This window comes from Astyanax mexicanus, chromosome 12 (assembly GCF_023375975.1).
Source record: "Astyanax mexicanus isolate ESR-SI-001 chromosome 12, AstMex3_surface, whole genome shotgun sequence".
NCBI classification, from domain to species: Eukaryota; Metazoa; Chordata; class Actinopteri; order Characiformes; family Acestrorhamphidae; genus Astyanax; species Astyanax mexicanus.
In genome coordinates, this window is record NC_064419.1 from 41,678,390 (window position 1) to 41,700,854 (window position 22,465).

At 40.6% G+C, this 22,465-nt stretch overlaps 1 protein-coding gene and 1 long non-coding RNA gene across 2 annotated transcripts in view; both read left to right on the forward strand.

The window, feature by feature from the left end:
* The window catches only part of LOC125806120 (uncharacterized), a 288,259-nt gene that overhangs the window by 133,980 nt on the left and 131,814 nt on the right, over positions 1–22,465 (forward strand). The gene's annotated exons all lie outside the window — the stretch shown is intronic.
* Positions 2,817–21,770, forward strand: atxn7l2b (ataxin 7-like 2b). Its single transcript, XM_022685676.2, has 10 exons — positions 2,817–3,047; positions 7,099–7,167; positions 13,432–13,735; positions 13,845–14,089; positions 14,940–15,022; positions 15,323–15,540; positions 16,644–16,800; positions 17,033–17,154; positions 19,640–20,486; positions 21,232–21,770. Exons 1-10 carry the CDS (start codon positions 2,951–2,953, stop codon positions 21,247–21,249), a joined length of 2,160 nt encoding a protein of 719 aa, XP_022541397.2. The 5' UTR covers positions 2,817–2,950; the 3' UTR covers positions 21,250–21,770.

Consider the following 22,465-nt stretch of genomic DNA (forward strand, 5'->3'; position numbering starts at 1 on the left):
TTGTGTCAATCAAATTAGCTTCATGTCATGGCCTCTTCACTTCTTGTAAGTGATTCTGATTGACTACAGCTGTTGACTTCTCATGAGCCCATTTAAATAGGGCTCATTTGACCCAGTGATTAGACTCAGCTACAAAAGCTACAATGGGAAAGTCAAAGGAACTCAGTGTGGATCTGAAAAAGCGAATTATTGACTTGAACAAGTCAGGGAAGTCACTTGGAGCCATTTCAAAGCAGCTACAGGTCCCAAGAGCAACTGTGCAGACAATTATACGCAAGTATAAAGTGCATGGAACAGTTGTGTCACTGCCACGATCAGGAAGAAAACGCAAGCTATCACATGCTGCCGAGAGGAGATTGGTCAGGATGGTCAAGAGTCAACCAAGAATCACCAAGAAGCAGGTCTGCAAGGATTTGGAAGCTGATGGAACACAGGTGTCAGTCTCCACAGTCAAGCGTGTTTTACATCGCCATGGACTGAGAGGCTGCCGTGCAAGAAAGAAGCCCTTGCTCCAGAAAAGGCACCTTAAGACTCGGCTGAAGTTTGCTGCTGATCACATGGACAAAGATAAAACCTTCTGGAGGAAAGTTCTCTGGTCAGACGAAACAAAAATTGAGCTGTTTGGCCACAACACCCAGCAATATGTTTGGAGGAGAAAAGGTGAGGCCTTTAATCCCAGGAACACCATGCCTACTGTCAAGCATGGTGGTGGTAGTATTATGCTCTGGGGATGTTTTGCTGCCAGTGGAACTGGTTCTTTGCAGAAAGTAAATGGGATAATGAAGAAGGAGGATTACCTCCAAATTCTGCAGGAAAACTTAAAACCATCAGCCCGAAGGTTGGGTCTTGGGCGCAGTTGGGTGTTCCAACAAGACAATGACCCAAAACACACATCAAAAGTGGTAAAGGAATGGCTAAACCAGGCTAGAATTAAGGTTTTAGAATGGCCTTCCCAAAGTCCTGACTTAAACCCCATTGAGAACATGTGGACAGTGCTAAAGAAACGGGTTCATGCAAGAAAACCATCACATTTAGCTGAACTGCACCAATTCTGTCAAGAAGAGTGGTCAAACATTCGACCTGAAGCTTGCCAGGAGCTTGTGGATGGCTACCAAAAGCGCCTAGTTGCCGTGAAAATGGCCAAGGGACATGTAACCAAATACTAATGTTGCTGTATGTATATTTTTGACCCAGCAGATTTGGTGACATTTTCAGCAGACCCATAATAAATTTATGAAAGAACCAAATTTTATGACTGTTTTTTGTGACAAACATGTATGTGTTCCGATCACTCTATCACAGAAAAATAAGAGTTGTAGAACTTATTGAAAACTCAAGACAGCCATAACATTATGTTTTTTTACAAGTGTATGTAAACTTTTGACCACAACTGTAGCATTGATTCCTCTGCCTTAATTGTGCCTTAATTAATAAAAGTGTTTTTTTTAAACAGTTGCAATGAATCATTTTATTCTGTCTGTGTGTGAAGAGCCACCATTAATATAATAACGTGAGTGATGAGTATAATATAATATAAATAATTTACAGCAGCCTGAAGCACCATGGCAATTGGGGTCTACTGTGCACAGCGCTGGGGTTCTGGATTTATACACCAACCACTGCCTGAGGAAATCTAGAAGGATCATGAAGGACCCCTCTCGCCCAAGCCACTGCCTGTTCTCACAGCTGCTGAGTGGAAGGAGGCTCAGAGAGCCAGCAGGTTCCAAGATAGCTTCTTCCCCCAGGCGACCAGGCTGTGGAACAGCCAGTTTTGCACTCACCTGTACTCTGTGATGTGGTCTTGAATCTTGAAAAAAAAAACACGCACACACAATTATTTGCCACTTTAGAGGGCACATCATCATTATTAATAAATAAATAATTAATTAATACATGATGAAGCATTCTAGTGGTAACTTGATCACTTTTCGTAGCACTATAAATTGTACTTTTTAAGTGATGCTTTTAGAACATGGGGGTCATCATAATAAGCCATGGTACTCCAGGGTGTAGCACTCTAGATGGCACTTTTCAAGTGATGCTTTTAGAACTTTGGGGGCGGCTCATCTTTATGAATTCATAACCAATAATAATAATACAAGAGGGGAACCCTAGTGGGAACTTGACCACTTTTTGTGGCACTTTTTCAAGTGATGCTTTCAAAACTTTCATTTTTATAAATAATTAATAATTAATACAAGTGAGTGGAACTCGACTCGAACTTGACCACTTTTGTGGTAAATTGTTAACTGATGCTTTTAGAAGCTTGGGGGGGCAAAGTGCCACTCTTCAGCACCCCCTTCTTTCCCTGAGCGACCAGGCTGTGGAACAGCCAGTTTTGCACTCACCTGTACACCTGTACTCAGTGATGTGATCTTGAATCTTGAAAAAAAACACATCATCATAATAAATAAATAAATCATAATTAATACAAGATGGGGCATCCTAGTGGTAACTTGATCACTTTTTGTGGCACTATAGACTGTATTTTGTTAAGTGATGCTTTTAGAACCTTGGGGGCACATCATCATAATAAGCAAATAATTAATGATTAATGCAAGATGGAGCACATCATCATATTACAAGCTTTTTTGGCACTTTAGATGGCACTTTATTAAATGGTGCTTTTAGAACCTGGTGATGTCTAATAGTAATACAGGAGAGTGGAACCCTAATGGAAACTTGACCACTTTTTGTGGCACTTTTTCAAGTGATGCTTTTAGAAGCTTTGAGGGGCAGAGTGCCACTCATCAGCCATCCCTAACACCACCCCTCCCCCCGGACTCCGGTAGCTGGGTGTATCTGGGTGTTGGGGCCGGGCTGCTGCTGTATCTGCGGTGCGGCAGCGGGGAGCGCCGCAAATGAAATCCAGGCATCGTGAACGCGCGCAGTGACGTCGCAGCCGCGCTGCTGTAGGGATGGTGGCGGGGTGCGCGCGCGCTGGACGGTAATGGCTGCCCTAGATCGGCGGGTGTGTGTGCTGGATGAGTGCGCGGGGCAGAGCTGGAGCTGCTGGCTCGATAAGGCGGACGCGTCCACGGCGGAGGGTGAGTGCCGCTTCCCCCCGATCCCGATCCCCCGGACCGAGCGGGTCGCGCGCGCGGCCCCGCCGGTCCTCGCGCTTTAAACAGCGGGACAGCACCCCCATTCACCCGCAGCCAAACAAAAGACCCGCCGGGTCCTAGCGCCGCCCGGGTTCCGGCAAACCTCCAGTTCCTAGCGCTCAGTTAGCTCACCCTGCTAACCCGGGATAGCTAACCTAACTAACTCACTTAACCCGGGTTAAACTGCAGCACGCAGGGTTAGTGTGTGTGTAAATATAAGAACTTAAACATCCGGGGAAGCTGTCACACTGTTTATAGGCATGTTTATATTTATTATGTGTCTGAAAAGGTATATGACAAGCTAGGGTTAGCTAAACAAGCTAACAACCTAACCTACCATACCAAACATCACCCTGCTAACTAACCATCATCATCCCAAACATCACCCTGCTAACCAACCATCAACATCCAAAACATCACCCTGCTAACTAACAATCATCATCCCAAACATCACCCTGCTAACCAACCATCAACATCACCCTGCTAACTAAACATCATCATCCAAAACATCACCCTGCTAACTAACCATCATCATCCCAAACATCACCCTGCTAACCAACCATCAACATCACCCTGCTAACTAAACATCATCATCCAAAACATCACCCTGCTAACTAACCATCATCATCCCAAACATCACCCTGCTAACCAACCATCAACATCACCCTGCTAACTAAACATCATCATCACCATCCCAAACATCACCCTGCTAACTAAACATCATCATCCCAAACATCACCCTGCTAACTAAACATCATCATCCCAAACATCACCCTGCTAACTAACCATCATCATCCCAAACATCACCCTGCTAACTAAACATCATCATCACCATCCCAAACATCACCCTGCTAACTAAACATCATCATCCCAAACATCACCCTGCTAACTAACCATCATCATCCCAAACATCACCCTGCTAACTAACCATCATCATCCCAAACATCACCCTGCTAACTAACCATCATCATCCCAAACATCACCCTGCTAACCAACCATCAACATCACCCTGCTAACTAAACATCATCATCACCATCCCAAACATCACCCTGCTAACTAACCATCATCCCAAACATCACCCTGCTAACTAACCATCATCATCCCAAACATCACCCTGCTAACTAACCATCATCATCCTAAACATCACCCTGCTAACCAACCATCAACATCACCCTGCTAACTAAACATCATCATCACCATCCCAAACATCACCCTGCTAACTAAACATCATCATCACCATCCCAAACATCACCCTGCTAACTAACCAATATTATCCCAAACATTATCCTGCTAACCAACCATCAACATCACCATCATCATCATCATCCCAAACATCACCCTGCTACTAACCATCATCATCCCAAGCATTACCCTGCTAACTAACCATCATCATCCCAAACATCACCCTGCTACTAACCATCATCCCAAACATTACCCAGCTAACCAACTATCAACATCACCCTGCTAACTAATCATCATTATCATCACCATCATCATCCCAAACATCACCCTGCTAACCAACCACCAACATCACAATCATCATCCCAAACATCACCCTGCTAACTAACCATCATCATCACTATCATCATCCCAAACATCACCCTGCTAACCAACCACCAACATCACAATCATCCCAAACATCACCCTGCTAACTAACCATCATCATCCCAAACATCACACTGCTAACCAACCATCATCATCCCAAACATTACCCTGCTAACTAACCATCATCATCACCATCATCATCCCAAACATCTTCCTGCTAACTAACCATCCTCATCACCATCATCATCCCAAGCATCACCCTGCTAACTAACCATCACCATCCCAAACATTACCCTGCTAACCAACCATCAACATCACCATCATCATCCCAAACATCACCCTGCTAACCAATCATCATAATCCCAAACATCATCCCATACATCACTCAGCTAACTAACCATCCACATCATCATCAACATCACATCAACATTAGCTGGTGCACCAGCATGGCCGCAAGAATAAGCTTATTGACCTGAGGTGTCAAAAGGGCCATGCTAGCCTTGAACCATCAATAGCTGTTCTTAGACCATCAGAAGTTGGCCTTAGACCATCAAAAGCTGGCCTTGGACCATCAAAAGCTGGCCTTGGACCATCAAAAGCTGTTCTTAGACCATCACAAGCTGTTCTTAGACCATTAAAAACTGGCCTTGGACCATCAAAAAACTGGCCTTGGGCCATCAGAAACTGTCCTTGGACCATCAATAGCTGTCCTTGGACCATCAATAGCTGTCCTTGGACCATCAATTGCTGTCCTTGGACCTTCAATAACTGTCCTTGAACCATCAAAAGCTGTTCTTAGGCCATCAAAAGCTGGCCTTGAGCTTGATATTTTAGCAGGGTTGGTACAGGTTGGTTGTGGTTGCTAGTTTAACAATCTTACAGAAATTAACATTTTTGCTAAAGGCACATGGACTTGGATGCTGTTTGTCTCATCATAGCTGACCACTGAACTGATGTCCAGTCTGACCCCCCTTCCCTTCTTTTGCATCAACATCTTTACGGCTCGCTACCTCGAATAAATCCACATTACACACAAGTATTGTTGGAGAGATTATGTATCAGCATAACTAGGCCACTTGTTCTGAGGGGAGAGAAAACACTGATCCACCAAACGACCTGCACTGCCTCTGTTACCAAGCAGGAACCAAGGTTTATGTGGGTCAAGTTAGCTACATCCAGTCCACACAGATGTAGAAGCAGCAGTAGACAAAGAGCCAGTGTGGCTACAGGTTTTCATACTAAACAACCAGCAGCTTAACCAGCTTCAACTGGTCTTCAAAAAAAAGATTTTTGCTGATGTTTACTTCTGTTTGGCTGGAATGAAAACCTTACAGATGAACTGCAATGTTTGCAAATAATATTGATTTAATTTCGTATGGCAAACCTGCTGAGAAATCCAGCTCTGGACCAGCTTTTGCTGGTACCTGATTTTTAGATGGTCTAATTTTTTTTGTTTCTCTTTTTTTCAAGGTCAAGGTAGTTGTAAAGCTGGGCATCCTGACAAAAGGATACTCTATGCTGGTAGATCTTAAATAGTTAACCAGTTTTCTTTGTTAGTTTTTTCAGGTTGTGTAAAACATTTTTTTTATGTTTGCACCCAATCTCTTAGCCTCATGTAAACCTGAAATCCCTTTGCAGGGTAGTAACAACATTACATAGCGGTTTCTGTGATGAAAATACTACTGGATTTCCATGATGTATAAGATTTTTAAACATTCAGTAGAAACTAAAAATCTGTAAACATTTGTCTTTCTTCTAATATTTGAAAAATATTCTTGTGTATTTTGTCAATTTGTAAATTATCTTAAACATCCTGGCCATGCTGTTTTTTTAGAACAAAATAGCTTATTTTTAAGAAACAAACCTCAGCAGACTTATCATTATTGCTGTATCTTTTCTGTAAAACTGTTCACTAGGGGTGTTCCGATTCTTTAAATCCTTGATTCAATTTTATTCCCGATTTTAGGGTCACGATTCGAACCGATTTTCTTATTTTTTTTCCTCTTTTTTTTTTTTTTTTTTTTTTTTTTTACAGCAGAGAGGCCTATGCCAGTTTTAGATTAGTCTATGGTCAGTCATTGGTTTGATTGATCAAATTTACAATATCCTATTTCAAAAGGTGGGCTTGATATAAGTGATACAAAGTGATCTGTAATACACCACATTAGGCACTAATGGTCAAATTTAAATAATTTAATTAAGATATATTTGTAATGCCATCTAGTGGATTTTTTCTTTAACAAAGATATATTATTAACTTTATCTGAGAGAAAGATGCTCCTTAAGGTACCAAAAACTATTAACATATTTTAGGCTAGACAAAACAACTGTTCTCTGGAGAAAGGGCTGCTTATTGAGCAGTCACATTGTCCGTGGCGTCTGACAAATTCCGATTTTCGGAAATATCGAAATCGTAACACCCCTGCTGTTCACTGATTGCTCTTTTCAGGGACCTCTGGTGAAGAGTGCAGCAAGAATGTGAAAAAAAGAATGGAAACCATGACTCTTCGAAAAGAGGGTGAGTGACTTTCTCTGTGCCCAAGTACCTTTAAATGTACTTTAGTGATTTAAAAGGTCTCATTCTGTTAAAATCCATTTTGTCTTGTTCTTTGTGAAATACAGTAGGTCTCTGAGTTGTATATGATGCTGCATATGAAACTGTTTATCAGCTTTTCTTGTCTGCAGTAGCTAGTAAAATGAAATCCTCAGAAATACGAGTTGGTCAGGGAGACGTTATGGTGTCTACATCAACCAGTGAGTTTATGGCCTCGCCCACCGCTGCTCTGGACCACCCACAGGCAGAGCTGAACCCTGGCTACAGCATTAGGAGCTATAGCTCTGTTTACAGCTCTTTTTTCATAGCTAGTTAGCATTAGCTATCTCGTGTAAGTAACTCTAGGTTTACACTAGGGAAGCACGGTTTGACAGGGCAGCACAACTCAACAGAACACCGGTCAAAGCAGGCACCGTTCAGGTCAGATTTTATGATATAGAGCGGATTCTGGGGCTTCTTCTGGGGCTTCTTCTAGCGTTAGTTTAGCTGAAAGACATGTTATTAATGCCGTGGGGAGGGTGGTGGGCTTATTTGCGCTGCTGTGGGAAGAGGGTTAAACGCAACGCCCTGCCGCGGGGATAGGTTTAAAGGTTAACTTTACCTATGACTCAGTGCTATATCTTTATAACTAAGGCTGTATCTGAAAATATTTTATTAGCCAATCAGAGGCGATATGTTGGCATGTATGAATATTCATGAGCAAGAGCCCAAACCTGTCTTTCTTCAGAGACCACTAATCCAGTGAACTAAAGCAGGGCTAAATAGAAATACCTGAGCATATCACTGTGTTTTTCAAGATTCTGACGGTTTCACGGTATATCACTATTTTTATTATATATATATATATATATATATATATATATATATATATATAAATATATATATATATATATATATATATATATATATATATATATATATATATATATTTGTTATACAGTGCCCTCCATAATTATTGGCACCCCTGGTTAAGATGTGTTCTTTAGCTTCTCATAAATTGAGTTTTGTTCAAAATAATATAGGACCACGATGGGAAAAAAAAGTAAAGTCCAACCTTTAACTCAAGTAAATTTTAAGGGGGAAATAAAATCCCTGACTAAGAAATAATTATTCTTCATAAAATCACCTGTTCCACAATTATTGGCACCCCTAACAATTCTTAGGAAATAAATTTAATAAAAGTATTTCTGTCACTTCTACAGTAGTTTACGAAGTTGATCAGAGTATGTAGGAACATTTAATTAGTAATTCACAACTTCCTGTTTCCCTGGGGTATAAATATGACGTGACACAGAGGCCATTTATCTTCAACATGGGAAAGACAAAGGAACATACCATTCAAGTGAGGCAGATGTGTGTTGACCTTCACAAGTCAGGCAATGGCTACAAGAAAATCGCTACTCGCCTACACCTGTCCATATCTACTGTCAGAGGAATTATTAAGAAGTTTAAAACAACTGGAACAGTGGTAAACAAGCCTGGACGAGGACGCAAGTTTATTTTGCCACCACGCACAGTGAGGAGGATGATAAGAGAAATAAAAAGTTCTCCAAAGCTCACTGTTACAGAATTGCAACAAATGGTAGCTTCTTGGGGTCACAAAGTCTCCAAAACAACCATCAGGCGTAGTGCTGTGCGATAAAACGATAACGATAATTATCGCGAAATAACTTTTTCTCGATAGAACAATAAGACATAGTCGATAAATCTTCGATATAACTTGTTCCAGGAATGTTTCTGACAGACAACGGAAACAGCCAATGAGATTAAGAGTAGCGCCACGCTGAACCAATCATGTGGCTGGAATAGAGCTACGTCGGGTTTGGTTGACGCCCACAGCTTTCCCCACCCGGGGCGAGTAGGTCACACGCTAATGTTTGGGCTTCTGCAGAGCTGCACGCTGCTATGCTAATTAGCTAACGCTAGCTAGCTAAGAGCTAGAGTAACAAAAAGGAAATAAAATGGAGACGGAAAACGTTAAAAAAACCTCAAGCGACAGCATTACCCAGGTAGACCCCCCAACCAACACAGCCCAAGGCTCAAATGATGAGGAAATCGTTGAAAAAAATGGTCCGACGAATTCGGTTGTGTGGAGGTATTTTGGATACTTAAAGTCGGACAAGAGGCAAAGCAGCGTTCACTGCAGACTGTGTCGCAAGCATGTTCCCACAAAGACAGGTAATACTACCAATCTTTTTTACCATCTGAAGCAGTGCCATACTTTAGAGCACACGGAATGCAAGCATTTACAGTCCCAGATCAAAGCAAGCACCGGTGGTCCATCTAAAACAACAACCAGTGTGATGCCCATGCAACAGCAGACCGTAGTGTCTGCTTTCTCCGCCGCGATGCCATACAACAAAAAAACGAAGAGACACGGTGATATAACAAATGCGATAACCTATTTTATTGGAAAAGATATGATGCCAATAAACACGGTTGAAAATGACGGATTTAAGCGGCTGATAAAAGTACTTGACCCCCGTTACCAACTACCTGGCCGTAAACATTTCTCTCACACGGCACTTCCCCAGCTATACACGGAGTGCAGAGAGAAAGTTGAAAACGAACTGCAAAGTGTGTCCTACTTCGCGACCACGTCAGATTTGTGGTCAAGTCGCACTTCCGAACCTTATATGAGCCTCACTGCCCACTTCATTGACAATGACTGGAATTTGAAAAGCAAATGTCTTCAAACCGCCTACTTTCCTGAAGACCATACAGGCGAAATAATGGCTTTAGGACTGGCAGAAGCACTTGCATCCTGGGGACTAAGTGAAGCCAAACAAGTCTGCATCACAACAGACAGTGGAACAAATATAGTAAAGGCAACATCAATTAACAACTGGACACGGCTGCAGTGCTTCGGGCATGTACTTCACTCTGCTGTTGGTAAGTTGATGAGAAGAATTTTATATTTGTTGCGACTTAAATTGCATATCCAACTCAGACAAACTGCAAGAATGAGCTTGAAATCTCACTAACTTTAAGCATTAAGTGTAAGAGTAAATTAATAATGAAACTGGAAAATAGTGATACACAGTTGGTTACTTTAAAGTTAAAATTGATTACAAAAATGGTCAGTCTTTTATTCAGAAGCTAAACTGATTGTTTTATTTTAATGAATGGATTTTGTATTATTTATTTTAGGCTTAGTAGTTAACTAAACCTTAACTTTAATAGTTAAGTAGTTATTTTTGGTTAGCAGTAACTTTTTTTTTTAGCTTATAGACATTTTAATTAAATATTTTTTTTAAGTAATTAATTAGATGTAACTTATATATTTACATTTTGTTCTCAGAGAAAGCAGGAAAAGACAAGAGGGTGGAGCGAGCTGTGGGGGTGTGTAAAAAAGTGGTGGCTGCTTTCACTTACTCCTGGAAGAAGAAGAGAGAGATGGCTACTGCCCAGCAGCAGCATCACCTTCCCCAACACAAGCTGATGACAGAGTCACCCACTAGGTGGGGTTCACGTCAAAAAATGATTGGACGGGTGTTGGAGCAGCACAAGGCCATCTCTCAGGTACTCAGTGCAGATAAGAAGACCAGGCACTTGGTTCCCACCTGGCAGGACATGGATGTGGTGGAGTCCATGCATGAGGCCTTGAATCCATTAGTGGAATTCACTGACTCACTTTCTGGAGAATCTTATGTGAGTGTGTCCTACCTCAAGCCGATGCTGCATCTCTTCAGAACACAGATTCTGCAGCCATCAGACTGTAAAACTCAGCTCACAAAGGACATGAGAAAGACTGTCATGGTATACCTAGATGAAAAGTATGCTGATCAGAAAACAGATGACCTGCTTGATGTGGCAACACTGGTGGATCCACGCTTCAAGGTACAATATATCAAGCCAGAAAAACTCAAAACCATCAAAATGAGAGCAGTGTCTGAGATGCTGGAGAAAAACCAAGACCCCTCCACTTCACACAGAACAGAGGAAGAAGAGGAAGGAGCTGCTGCATTGCTCCCTTCCCAGAAGAAACAGAAAAGGTCACTGGGCAGTTTCTTTAAGAGATCTTACCCCACCAGTACAGGACTTGGTGACAAAGAAACCATGGAAAAGGAGCTTGACAATTACCTGCTGGCACCATATGCAGACAGTGAAATGGACCCCTTGCAGTGGTGGAAGATCCATGAGACAAGCTTCCCAAGAGTAAGCTGCCTGGCAAAGCGCTATTTGTGCATCCCTGCCACCAGCACCCCCTCTGAGAGAGTTTTTAGCACAGGCGGAAATATTGTGACCTGCCACAGGGCAGCTTTAAAACCTGAGGCAGTGGACAGGCTTGTCTTCCTGGCCCGCAACTTGTAAACTTGCAACTTAAGAGACAGTATTGCACTAATAGTTATTGTGCCTTTCTTTATTTTGCGTTTGAGCATAAGCTGAGCACAATTGAGTGAATTTTATGTTATCTTTTGTTTACATTGGAAAGTTGCTTGACATTTTTGTTTTAATATTTTATGGAACTGACCAGGTCTGTTTTTCTTTTAAAAAGAATTTACTTTTTGTATGAGAGATTTTATTTATTTGGAACTGACAAAGAATTTAGTTCTGTTTACTTTATCTTTGGTTCCCATTTTCAATATACAGGATTTGAGTTATATTTTTATTTATTTATTTATACAGTTGTATAATGTTCATTTGTTAACTGACAAAAATAAACGGACTAAATAAAATTGAAACTAAAATTGTTGATATCTTCACTCCCTTATTCTCTCACTTGAAATCTTTAAGTGTGATATATCGTGATATATATCGATATCGACTGATATGAAAAACTATATCGTGATAAGATTTTTTTCCATATCGCCCAGCCCTAATCAGGCGCTATCTACATGCCAACAAGCTGTTTGGGAGGCATGCACGGAAGAAACCATTTCTCACTCACAATCATAAACGCAAACGTTTGGAGTTTGCTAAGCGGTACTGGGACTTCAACTGGGACCGTGTGCTTTGGTCAGATGAAACAAAGATAGAGCTTTTTGGCAACAAATGCTCTAAGTGGGTCTGGCGTAACACAAGAGCTGAGTATGCAGAAAAGCACCTCATTCCCACTGTGAAATACGGCGGGGGATCAGTGATGCTGTGGGCCTGTTTCTCTTCTAAAGGCCCTGGGAACCTTGTTAGGGTGCATGGCATCATGAATGCTCTTAAATACCAGGACATTTTAAAACAAAATCTGGTGGCTTCTGCCCGAAAGCTGAAGATGGGTCGTCACTGGGTCTTTCAGCAAGATAATGACCCTAAACATGTGGCCAAATCTACACAGAAATGGTTCACCGCACACAGAATCAAGCTCCTCCCATGGCCATCTCAGTCCCCAGACCTCAACCCCATTGAAAACCTGTGGGGTGAGCTGAAGAGGAGAGTGCAGAGGAGAGGACCCAGGTCGTTGGATGATTTAGAGAGAATGTGCAAAGAGGAATGGTCAAAGATCCCTCTTTCTGTATTCTCCCATCTTGTGAAACATTACAGGAGAAGATTAGGTGCTGTTTTGTTGGCAAAAGGGGGTTGTACAAAGTATTAACATCAGGGGTGCTAATAATTGTGGCACACATGATTTGATGTTAAATAATTATTTCTTAATGTGGGATTTTTTTCCTACTGAATAAATTCACTTGAGTTAAAGGTTGGACTTTACTTTTTTTTCCCCATCGTGGTCCTATATTATTTTGAACAAAACTCAATTTATGAGAAGCTAAAGAACACATCTTAACCAGGGGTGCCAATAATTATGGAGGGCACTGTATATATAAATAAAAGCGTGACTGGGCTTTTATATAGGTTTGTGACTTACTGTACTGTTAGGAGTACATATAATATAAAACACTAAGGCTTAAGTTAAGGCTTTGATTGTTGTTGGGTTTAATTTGTTCCGAAAAATTACACAATATATGAGGTAATCAAACTTTATTGGCAGAAAAACAGCTAAAGAATGTAAACAACAGACCTTAAAAAAATACACCAAAAAGACTGCTTCATTTTTTAAACTATTTTAATAAATAGTTTAAGCCATTAGAGACCTTACAGTATTAAAATCAGTATGTGAAAAATGCATAGCGGTTCAGAACTGCCCAACGGTATACCACCCAGCACTACCAGAGACCACAACTAGACTGTTTAAAAGGAATTTAAAAATGATGAAATTAGACCTTTAAATGAGCAGAATTTATGGCTGATACTGCAGTTGGTGCCTAATGTTAAAATTGCATTTCTCATTTGCAGACATGTGCATATACGGACACTGCCCTTCACAGGATGAGTTCTACCTGGTGGTGTGCAGCCACTGTGGGCAGGTGGTGAAGCCACAAGCTTTTGAGAAGCACTGTGAGCGGCGGCACAGTCCTCTCAGCAAGCTCTGTGGCCCCCACTCTTCCCTCTCATCACCACCACAGGGGAGAACACCCTCCCAGCACAGCGCTCTCCGAGAAAGCAGGGAAGGAAAGCAGCAGGGTGCTGGACCTCCTCGCGTCCCACCCCTGCATTCCCCCATCCACAAACCTCCCAAAGCCCAGAAGGAGGGAACCAGGTGAATTTCAATTGTTAACTTCATGATAAAACAGCAAAAAGAATAAATTAAAAACACAGTGTAATCTACAGTTATCCATTAATAATGGATATATGTTTTTTGTATTTAGTGTTTTTCAGCCAGAGAAGTTCCACCATGAGAGCCCTCCATCACCTCCATATTCCTCCACACAGACACCTCGAGACCCACCATGGCATTCAGGGTCCACGCCGCCAAAAACGCCACCAAAAACTCAACCAAAAACTCCACCCAAAATGCCCCCTCCTTCAGAAAAGCCACTGCAGAAAGGCACAGACGTACAGAAGCCCTTGCCTGGACCCAGAACATACAGCAGAACTTACAAAAAAGTCCCCAGTACGATTCGTAGTTTTATTTTACTTTTAATTCAGGATGAAATGGCTAAACACTGTGGAATTGTATATGCAGATCCTTAAACGGCCTTACCAAAAAGACAGTTTAAGGTGTTAATTTATCCTAAAATGTCTTAAATCCATCTCATAAAAGTCTTAAAATTGCTACAGACTGTTAATACATAATAATTATTATTATTTTTTTAAAGGTGGTAAATTATCCTAAAATGCCTTAAATGCAGCTACTAAATGTGTTAAAAATTGCTACAGACAGTAAATACATAAAATTTAGTTTTTTTAAGGTGATAATTTATCCTAAAATGTCTTAAACTCAACTTCTAAAGGTCTTGGAATTGCTACAGACAGTAACTACATACAATGTTGTTGTTTTTAAGTTGATAATTTATTCTAAAATGTCTTAAATCCAGCTCCTAAAGGTCTTAAAATTGCTACAGACAGTAACTACATAAAATATTGTTTTTTATGGTGGTAATTTATCCTAAAATGTCTTACAATTGCTATAGACAGTAAATACATAATATTTATTTTATTTAAGGTGATAATCTATCCTAAAATGTTTTAAATCCAGCTCCTAAAAGTCTTGACTGACTTAACGGCAGAGTGAACTAAGAGTTCAGTCTGTATATAGATCTATATAATTAAATATATAAAGGAATCGCACGCGTATTGTAAAGTCCTAAAACTTATTTTTTTTTGTTATAGCAAAAGTGGTCTTAATTTTGTCTTTGTGGTACTGAGAAGTCTTAAATTTAATTTCCATACATGCAGATATTTGCAAATTTGCAAAATGCATTTTCATGTTAAATAACTTAATTTATCTCTGTTTTCTCCAGAGAAAGAATGTGACTTGGATAAGCACTGTGGTGTCCTTGATCCTGAAAGGAAAAAAGTCTGCACCAGGCTGCTTACATGTAATGTAAGTTCAAACTGCACACTCAACAGAGAAATATTCACATTAATGTAGGGCAGATATGCAAAATATCATAATATTGTAGCTGATATGCATGGTAATGTCTTTGTGATAACACTCAACAGAGCAGAGTCTTACAAACAGCACAGTTAAAGGAGCAGAACAGTGTAACCCAATGCAGTTTACTAAATCAGGATGTGAAATTAAATTTTTAAAGAAATCTTCCAGAATATTTGGTTATCCATCTGAAATAATTAAACTGTTTAAAACAGTAATATCTCCTCTTTGTCTGTGTGTGTTCTTCAGATTCACTCTATTCACCAGCGCAGGCAGGTGGCGGGGAGGAGTAAGAACTTTGATCAGCTAGTTCTGGAACTGAAGATGAGCTCGAAATCTCGGGAGCGAGCTCCTCCTGTGATTAAAGACGTGCCAGAGGACAGTTTTTCCTGTCCTCAGACTCCCGCAGCAGACCCACTGCCTCAGCCGTGCAGCCGACGCCAGGCGGCCACCTATGTTTCTCTCAGGTATGCGGTAAATACCCAGAAAGTTTTGTAAAAGTCATACAAATTTGGTCTACAAATCTTTGTGTTTCCGTTTATCGACGAAGAAACTCTATTTTGAGCTAAATACAAAATACAAAATACATCAGATCAGAGTTAATTCAGTAATTTAGCCCTACACACTGGAGCTCTCAGGATCTGACACACATTTTAGTATTAAAGATTGTGTGTCAACATTTTTTGATTCATTTTAGGCCTACTATAAAAAAAATATTATAGTTTTAGTTTATTTTTGGTTTTTATTGTCCATGTCTGCACTGATGCTTTAAAAACCATATGGTCATGACAATTCACCTTTTAAGGCCTGGAAAAGTCATAAAACAATCATGGAAATTGGTTATGAACTCACCATGGTTTGCCCACCATGCTGTAATTTATGGGAATATACGATTTCAGGTTCTGTTGGTACAAAATTTCATGCATTTGTATTGTTTGAAGCATAGACTGTGTATAGCTGGACAGAGCATTGTCTCTCGTTTTGATCAGGACACACAAAGAAAAATATTCTCACAAAAAACCTTTTAGTCTAAATAAATAAAAATGTTTAGTGCAAAAATAACTACTTAGTAAAAACGTAAAATAAAAACTATATAAAGTAGTGCGCACACCATACCTAGCTTTAGTTTGAGTAAAGCAGGTAGTTTCACACTTTTTCGGTGGACACTTTTGAGTCTGATATTTACTGATATTATTTAGTTTTAAAACATCATATAAATATGTTTAAAGCACTAAAGGTAAATAATATTGGTTGGGGAAGGAGATCTCACTCTTAACTTTTTTTAGGTGATTTTCTTAATGGGTTTCTTGTAGATGCTTTACTGCACTGGGATGTCATAACTATTTTTAGAAAGAGTAAATTCTGCCCTTTCTAACCATATATGAATTATGTTTATGTGTGACGGGATTCCTGAGTAATTAAGCTGAGAACACAGGGTGCGATTTTGGACGGGAAATCCGTCCGTAGGGTTCTAAGGGTTAAATAACACATTAACTTTACTACATGATGAAGGATATCAGCGATGGTTAACATTGCCCCCTAATTATTGCAGCATAAATCTGTGTGGCAGGTCCAGGACTTCATCAGAGAGTGGTGTAGAGGGGGAGGAGCCACCCCAGTGCCCCCCAGCTCACTCAGCCTCTCTCTCCAGTGAAGAAAGCGATGGTGAAAACCAGGAGGAAGCCACAGATCTACCCACCAGCACCTGCCATCCCAGACCTCTGGGGGTGAGCTTTTCTCCTGAAGCGATTTCGGTGTTCTGTGTTGATTAATCCTGAAAAAGTAGTATTTGATAGTGAATTATCAGTGAATGATTCTGTGCTGACAGCATTATATCATCATTTTCAGCCATTCAAACAGATGCAATAGTAGAGTTTATTAATTAATTCATCACTTTCTCTGATTTGTGCTTTCTCTGATGCTGCTGTTCCTCCTGTGTTCTGTCTCTTTGTGCTGCAGCTGTGCACTTTTGGCGCGCGTGTGCTGGGATGTAGCGTGTTGGCGTTCGACCGCAGGCTCTTCCACCTGCGCTCGGCGCTCAGTGCCATGGTGGAGCAGCACCTCAGCGCCCACCTGTGGAAGTGAGTCAGACAACTGCACCAGATTCTTGGGATGTTATGTGATGCTTCATGTCGTAGACTGTGTCTGTATTAGAGAATGGCTCAGACTGCCACGCTAAAGACGATTGTCATACTTAAGTCATTATACTTAGCAGTGTGTTAATAAGAATCAGTAATAAAAAAAAGTATGTTGATTCTAATTAATAAAAAACCTACTTTAAATGTAGTTAGTCTAATTACCCAAGGCACTTCAGAAGCCACATGAGTACAGTTCACTAGGTAATGACAATTGTTTGCGGTTTTAACCTCCCTTTTTTCTTAGCCTTACAGTTCCAGAGCAAACTACACGGACATGCCAAAAGTCACGGGACAGGAACTGTTGTTGTGTCCTGTAACTTTTTCTTTTTGACACATCCCCTAGAAGCTTAAGAATATACAGGGGTTTGGACAATGAAACTGAAACACCTGTCATTTTAGTGTGGGAGGTTTCATCATGGCTAAATTGGAGCAGCCACAGTTTTGCTCACAATATTGCAATGCACACAAAATTATGGGTGACATACCAGAGTTCAAAAGAGGACAAATTATTGGTGCACGTCTTGCTGGCGCATCTGTGACCAAGACAGCAAGTCTTTGTGATGTATCAAGAGCCACAGTATCCAGGGTAATGTCAGCATACCACCAAGAAGGACCAACCACATCCAACAGGATTAACTGTGGACGCTGTAAGAGGAAGCTGTCTGAAAGGGATGTTCGGGTGTTAACCCGGATTGTATCCAAAAAACATAAAACCGCGGCTGATCAAATCACGGCAGAATTCAATGTGCATCTCAACTCTCCTGTTTCCACCAGAACTGTCCGTCAGGACAATAAATTATTGTGGTCTAAAACCAGGTGTTTCAGTTTCATTGTTCAACCCCTGTATCGACCTGCATTGACCTTCAGGTTTTATGCACGTTGAGCCTCCTGCATTAAAGGTGGATGTGATTATTCCTGCTTGTCTGCATGTAGATTTCGTCAGTCACGATCATTGTGGTAATGCCTTCTGTTTAGGTACTTAAGCACAGTAGTAAAGTAGTTCTACTTTGTTACTATACATCTCTGGATGTTAAAGTGTGATTGAGTGCAGATAAAATGCAGTGGAGAAACGTGTGGGAGGGGTAATGGATTCACACACTTGGTTTGCTTTCTCTCTAAACACACCAGATAAAGGAGAGGATAACAAGCGTACTCACTGTATTTCATCTCATTACACATTTAAACATATTCTCAGCATTTAATCCCATGTTTAGTGTAAAAAAGCAGTGAGCGAGTTACTGAAATTTGCCAACAGAGGTCCCAACACCACAGAAAAATAGTAATGTAATGTAAGGTAATTACTAATAAATAAACAAATAATAAACATGTTTTGTAATTTATTATTAATCATTAGCATTACATTCCCTGGCAATATATTTGGTACCAAAAATCCCCACAATAGATTGGATAGTTACAAAATTTAGGATAATATATGAATTCTTTTAATATTTAATTAAGTATATAGTTAAGTATACTGGAATATCATGAAAATAACAAAGGATCTGTGTGAATGTCTCATATACTTTGCTTTGTACTTTTTAGGTTAATATGGACACGTCAAATTATCAAAATATCCTGCAAAATCGTTCTAGGGCCTTAAAAGTTTAGCTGTCAGGGTGGGTTAAAAATGCATTGAGGAAGAACAAATGGAGGGCATGACAAAAATAATCGTGGGTGATCGACTAATCCAAAAAGTAGGTTTACATTCAATAGAGAATTATTTATATTCAGTTGCAATTTATGTACATTTAGTTCAATGGTTAAGTTGAGCATCTACAGTACAAGCCAAAACTTTAGACACACCTTCTCTTTTTCAGTGCGTTTTCTTGTGGAGTTTTATGTACTTAACAAAAAACATGTTTTATATTCTAGATTCTTCAAAATAGCCCCCCTTTGCTCTGATTACTGCTTTGCACACACTTGGCATCATTCTCTTAATGAGCTTCAAGAGGTGGTCACCTGAAATGGTTTTCCAACAGTCTTGAAGGAAGGAAGGAGTTCCCAGAGGTGTTTATTAGCACTTGTTGCCCCTTTGCCTTCTTCACTCTGTGCTCCAGCTCACCCCAAACCATCTGGATTGGGTTCAGGTCCGTTGACTGTGGAGGACAGCTCATTTTTTGTTAAGTACATAAAACTCCACATGTGTTCATTCATAGTTTTGATGCCTTCAGTGAGAATCTACAATGTAAATAGTCATGAAAATAAAGAAAACTCATTGAAAAAGAGAAGGTGTGTCCAAAGTTTTGGCCTGTACTGTACACCGCATCAGCAGAGGAACATCCAAGTATATTGTACCTATTCTGCTAACCCGTGACTTGGCATGTCAATGTAAAGTAGTAAAATGTAGTAAATTGCTAGTATTTTATGACCATGTAATTCTTTGTCCTTTTAAAGGTTTTACTGAACTGAATGTATCTGATCTCTGCAGGAAAATCCCTCAGGTGTCTGATCTGCGCTCTCATTACTCTCCATCAGCCTTCACACCTGCTCCTCAATCACACAGCGCTGTACGCAGCCCACCCAGCAGAGCACCCGCCCTCAGTGCCTCCTCTCTTAGGACTAGTGCCCTCTCTGTCCCCAGACGCCCCCCGGGGGACAGCGGTACCTCAGGACAATCAGAGCCCAGGACTTCTAACCCCCCTCCCTCCTCCAAAACCCCGACCAAAGCCCCCGAGGCCTCCGGCCCTGGCCGACCTCGGACCCCGGTAGGCCGCTCCGGCAAACAGCTCCAGCAGGTCAGGGCCGGGCAGCTGCAGGACGGCCCCGAACCCGTCAGGAAGCGCAGAAAGTCTCCCCCGCAGGAAGAAGACCTACAGTTTCAGAACAGGAGCTCCTTCACCCCAAAAGATCGACAGCCCCCCTCAGGCAGACCCTCGCTCTCCCCTTCTCATGGACCAGTCAATGGCGTCCTCTCGCCAAGCAGCAAGACACGCCCCCTTTTGCACGTTTCCGTTTCCGAGATGCAGGGCTTGTCCAAGCGAAGCCCCGCCCCCATCACCTCCCACACGTCTCCACTCTCTCCCCCAGAATCCTCCTCTAGCGATGGTGGAGGAGCCTCAGGGCTGCACCGAAAGGCAACTCTCGGCCATGAGCACAAAGGGCCCAGCAGGAAGCGAAAGACCAGCGGTGCCTGTTCCCCCGAGCCTCCGTCACGCCACCCCAAACCCACCAGCCTGCCCTTCACCCACGCTCCCTCCAGCCTCTTCTCCTGGAAGAGAGACAGCAAGGCCAGGCCTGTCTCCATCAGTCTGGAGAAGAAACTGGATGCACAGAAGGTGAGATCCTCACAGTCTGACTGTGGTAGAGAGCTTTGTTCTCATTAGGGATGTGCACCATATTGACCAGAGTTGGAGGATTTAAATTTAGATAAATTATTCATTACTGTCCCATGCTGTATTATGTCTGTGTTTATTTTGCTGTCATGTAATCATGTTTTTACACTGTCATTAACTTATCTACAAACCTTATCTACTTTAGTCTTGCATCACTTGTATTCTCTCTGATTTTCTTGGGAAGATTGTGCACATTTAACTTTAGTCCAAAAATAGTGATCGACCGATATATGGGCTGGGCAATTAATCGGGCCGATTTTTGAAAGTTTTTAGATAATCGGCATCGGCCGATATATAATTGCAAGAGTTTGATGTGTACGCAATTCACACAGGCAATGCTGTGGCCAGCTCCGTCATTCTGGCTGTTAGAGTGCCCCCTGATTATAAGTGCACTAAAATTTTGTAGTTTATTTAAGTTTTTGTGTTGTGTTTTTTGATATTGCTCTGTTTTTTTTTTTTTTTTTTAATTCAAGTGAACTGCAAAAACAGCAAAGAAGCGACTGTGCTAAATAATGTTAAAAAAGTTCAGTAGTTTTGTGTCTTGTTTATTATTATTATTATTATTATTATTATTAATCGGTCGATAATTAGTCCAAATCTTCTCTTTTATTGAAGAAATAAAATGCCAAACTGAACTGTGTCTCATCTCTTAACTCTGTATCTGTTCTTTTAAATCTCCTTTTCACAGCCAAAGCTTCATCACTGAGGGCAGTCTGCCTTAAAACCCCCCAGGAGTTCGAAGTCTACTGCCATGTTTTGCCACAAACTTTATGCACAGGACGGTCGAAGCGTTTGCAATTCACCCCAGGAGGATGTGTGTGTGTTTTTGTGCGAGTGTGTGTGAGAGAAAGAGAGAATTTTGTACATTAAATTTATGTATATGTGTGTGTATGTATGAATTGTATGGATGAGTTTGTGTGTGAGTATAGAAATACCTCAGTCCTACCTTATGCTGCTAAACAATGTCAGATGTTGAAATATAAAATAAATATCCCACACACTTGAGAACCTCGTCTGGTTTGTTGGACTGTTACACTATTACAGCCTGCAACCACCACAGGGTGGCGCTATATACCCACTGCATCCAGGTTTATATGATAAAGGCTTGAATAAATATCCTGCATGTCTGGAAATCAGAGTATATGCTTGTCCTAAAGGCATTTTTAGTGTTGACAACATTAAAAGTCTGTATTAAAGAGTGAAAGTCTGAATTGGCAACTGAGTAAATTACATGTATAGCGTGTTTGTGTTTTATGGCTGAAAACAATGTCAAGTAATTGACTTAAATATTTATGTATAACTATTAGTGTTGTATATGCCTGTATAAATGATTTATTATACTATATATGGACAAAACTGCAATAGGTTTAGCTGACTTTAACCCATAAGAGCCAGAAACAAGTTCTGAAGATATATTTTAAATAACTAAATCAACTAATCATTAAATTAATTAAGCAAGTTATTAGATTTTTTTTTCTTATTAAATCTTAGTATTTCTTACACAGTTTCTGATTTTACCAAATTGAAAACCTCTGGAATATAATCAAGAGGAAGATGGATGATCACAAGCCATCAAACCAAGCTGAACTGCACCAGGAGTAAAGCAGCATAAAGTTATCCAAAAGCAGTGTGTAAGACTGGTGGAGGAGAGCATGCCAAAATGCATGGAAACTGATTAAAAAACAGTACTATTACACCAAATTTTGATTTCTGGACTTTATGAATATGAACTTGTTTTCTTTGCATTATTTGAGGTCTGAAAGCTCTGCATCATTTTTGTTATTTCAGTCATTTCTCATTTTCTGCAAATAAATGCTCTAAATAACAATAGTTTTATTTGGAATTTATAGAATAAAACAATAATGTTCATTTTACTCAAACATAAAGCTATAAATAGCAAAATCAGAGAAACTGATTCAGAA

Excerpts from the sequence above, each read along its gene's own strand:
- atxn7l2b (XM_022685676.2), top strand. The coding sequence starts at position 2,951 with ATGGCTGCCCTAGATCGGCGGGTGTGTGTGCTGGATGAGTGCGCGGGG. Across the intron at positions 15,541-16,643 it reads GCCACCTATGTTTCTCTCAG|GTCCAGGACTTCATCAGAGA; the intron begins GTATGCGGTAAA and ends TCTGTGTGGCAG. Across the intron at positions 17,155-19,639 it reads CTCAGCGCCCACCTGTGGAA|GAAAATCCCTCAGGTGTCTG; the intron begins GTGAGTCAGACA and ends TGATCTCTGCAG.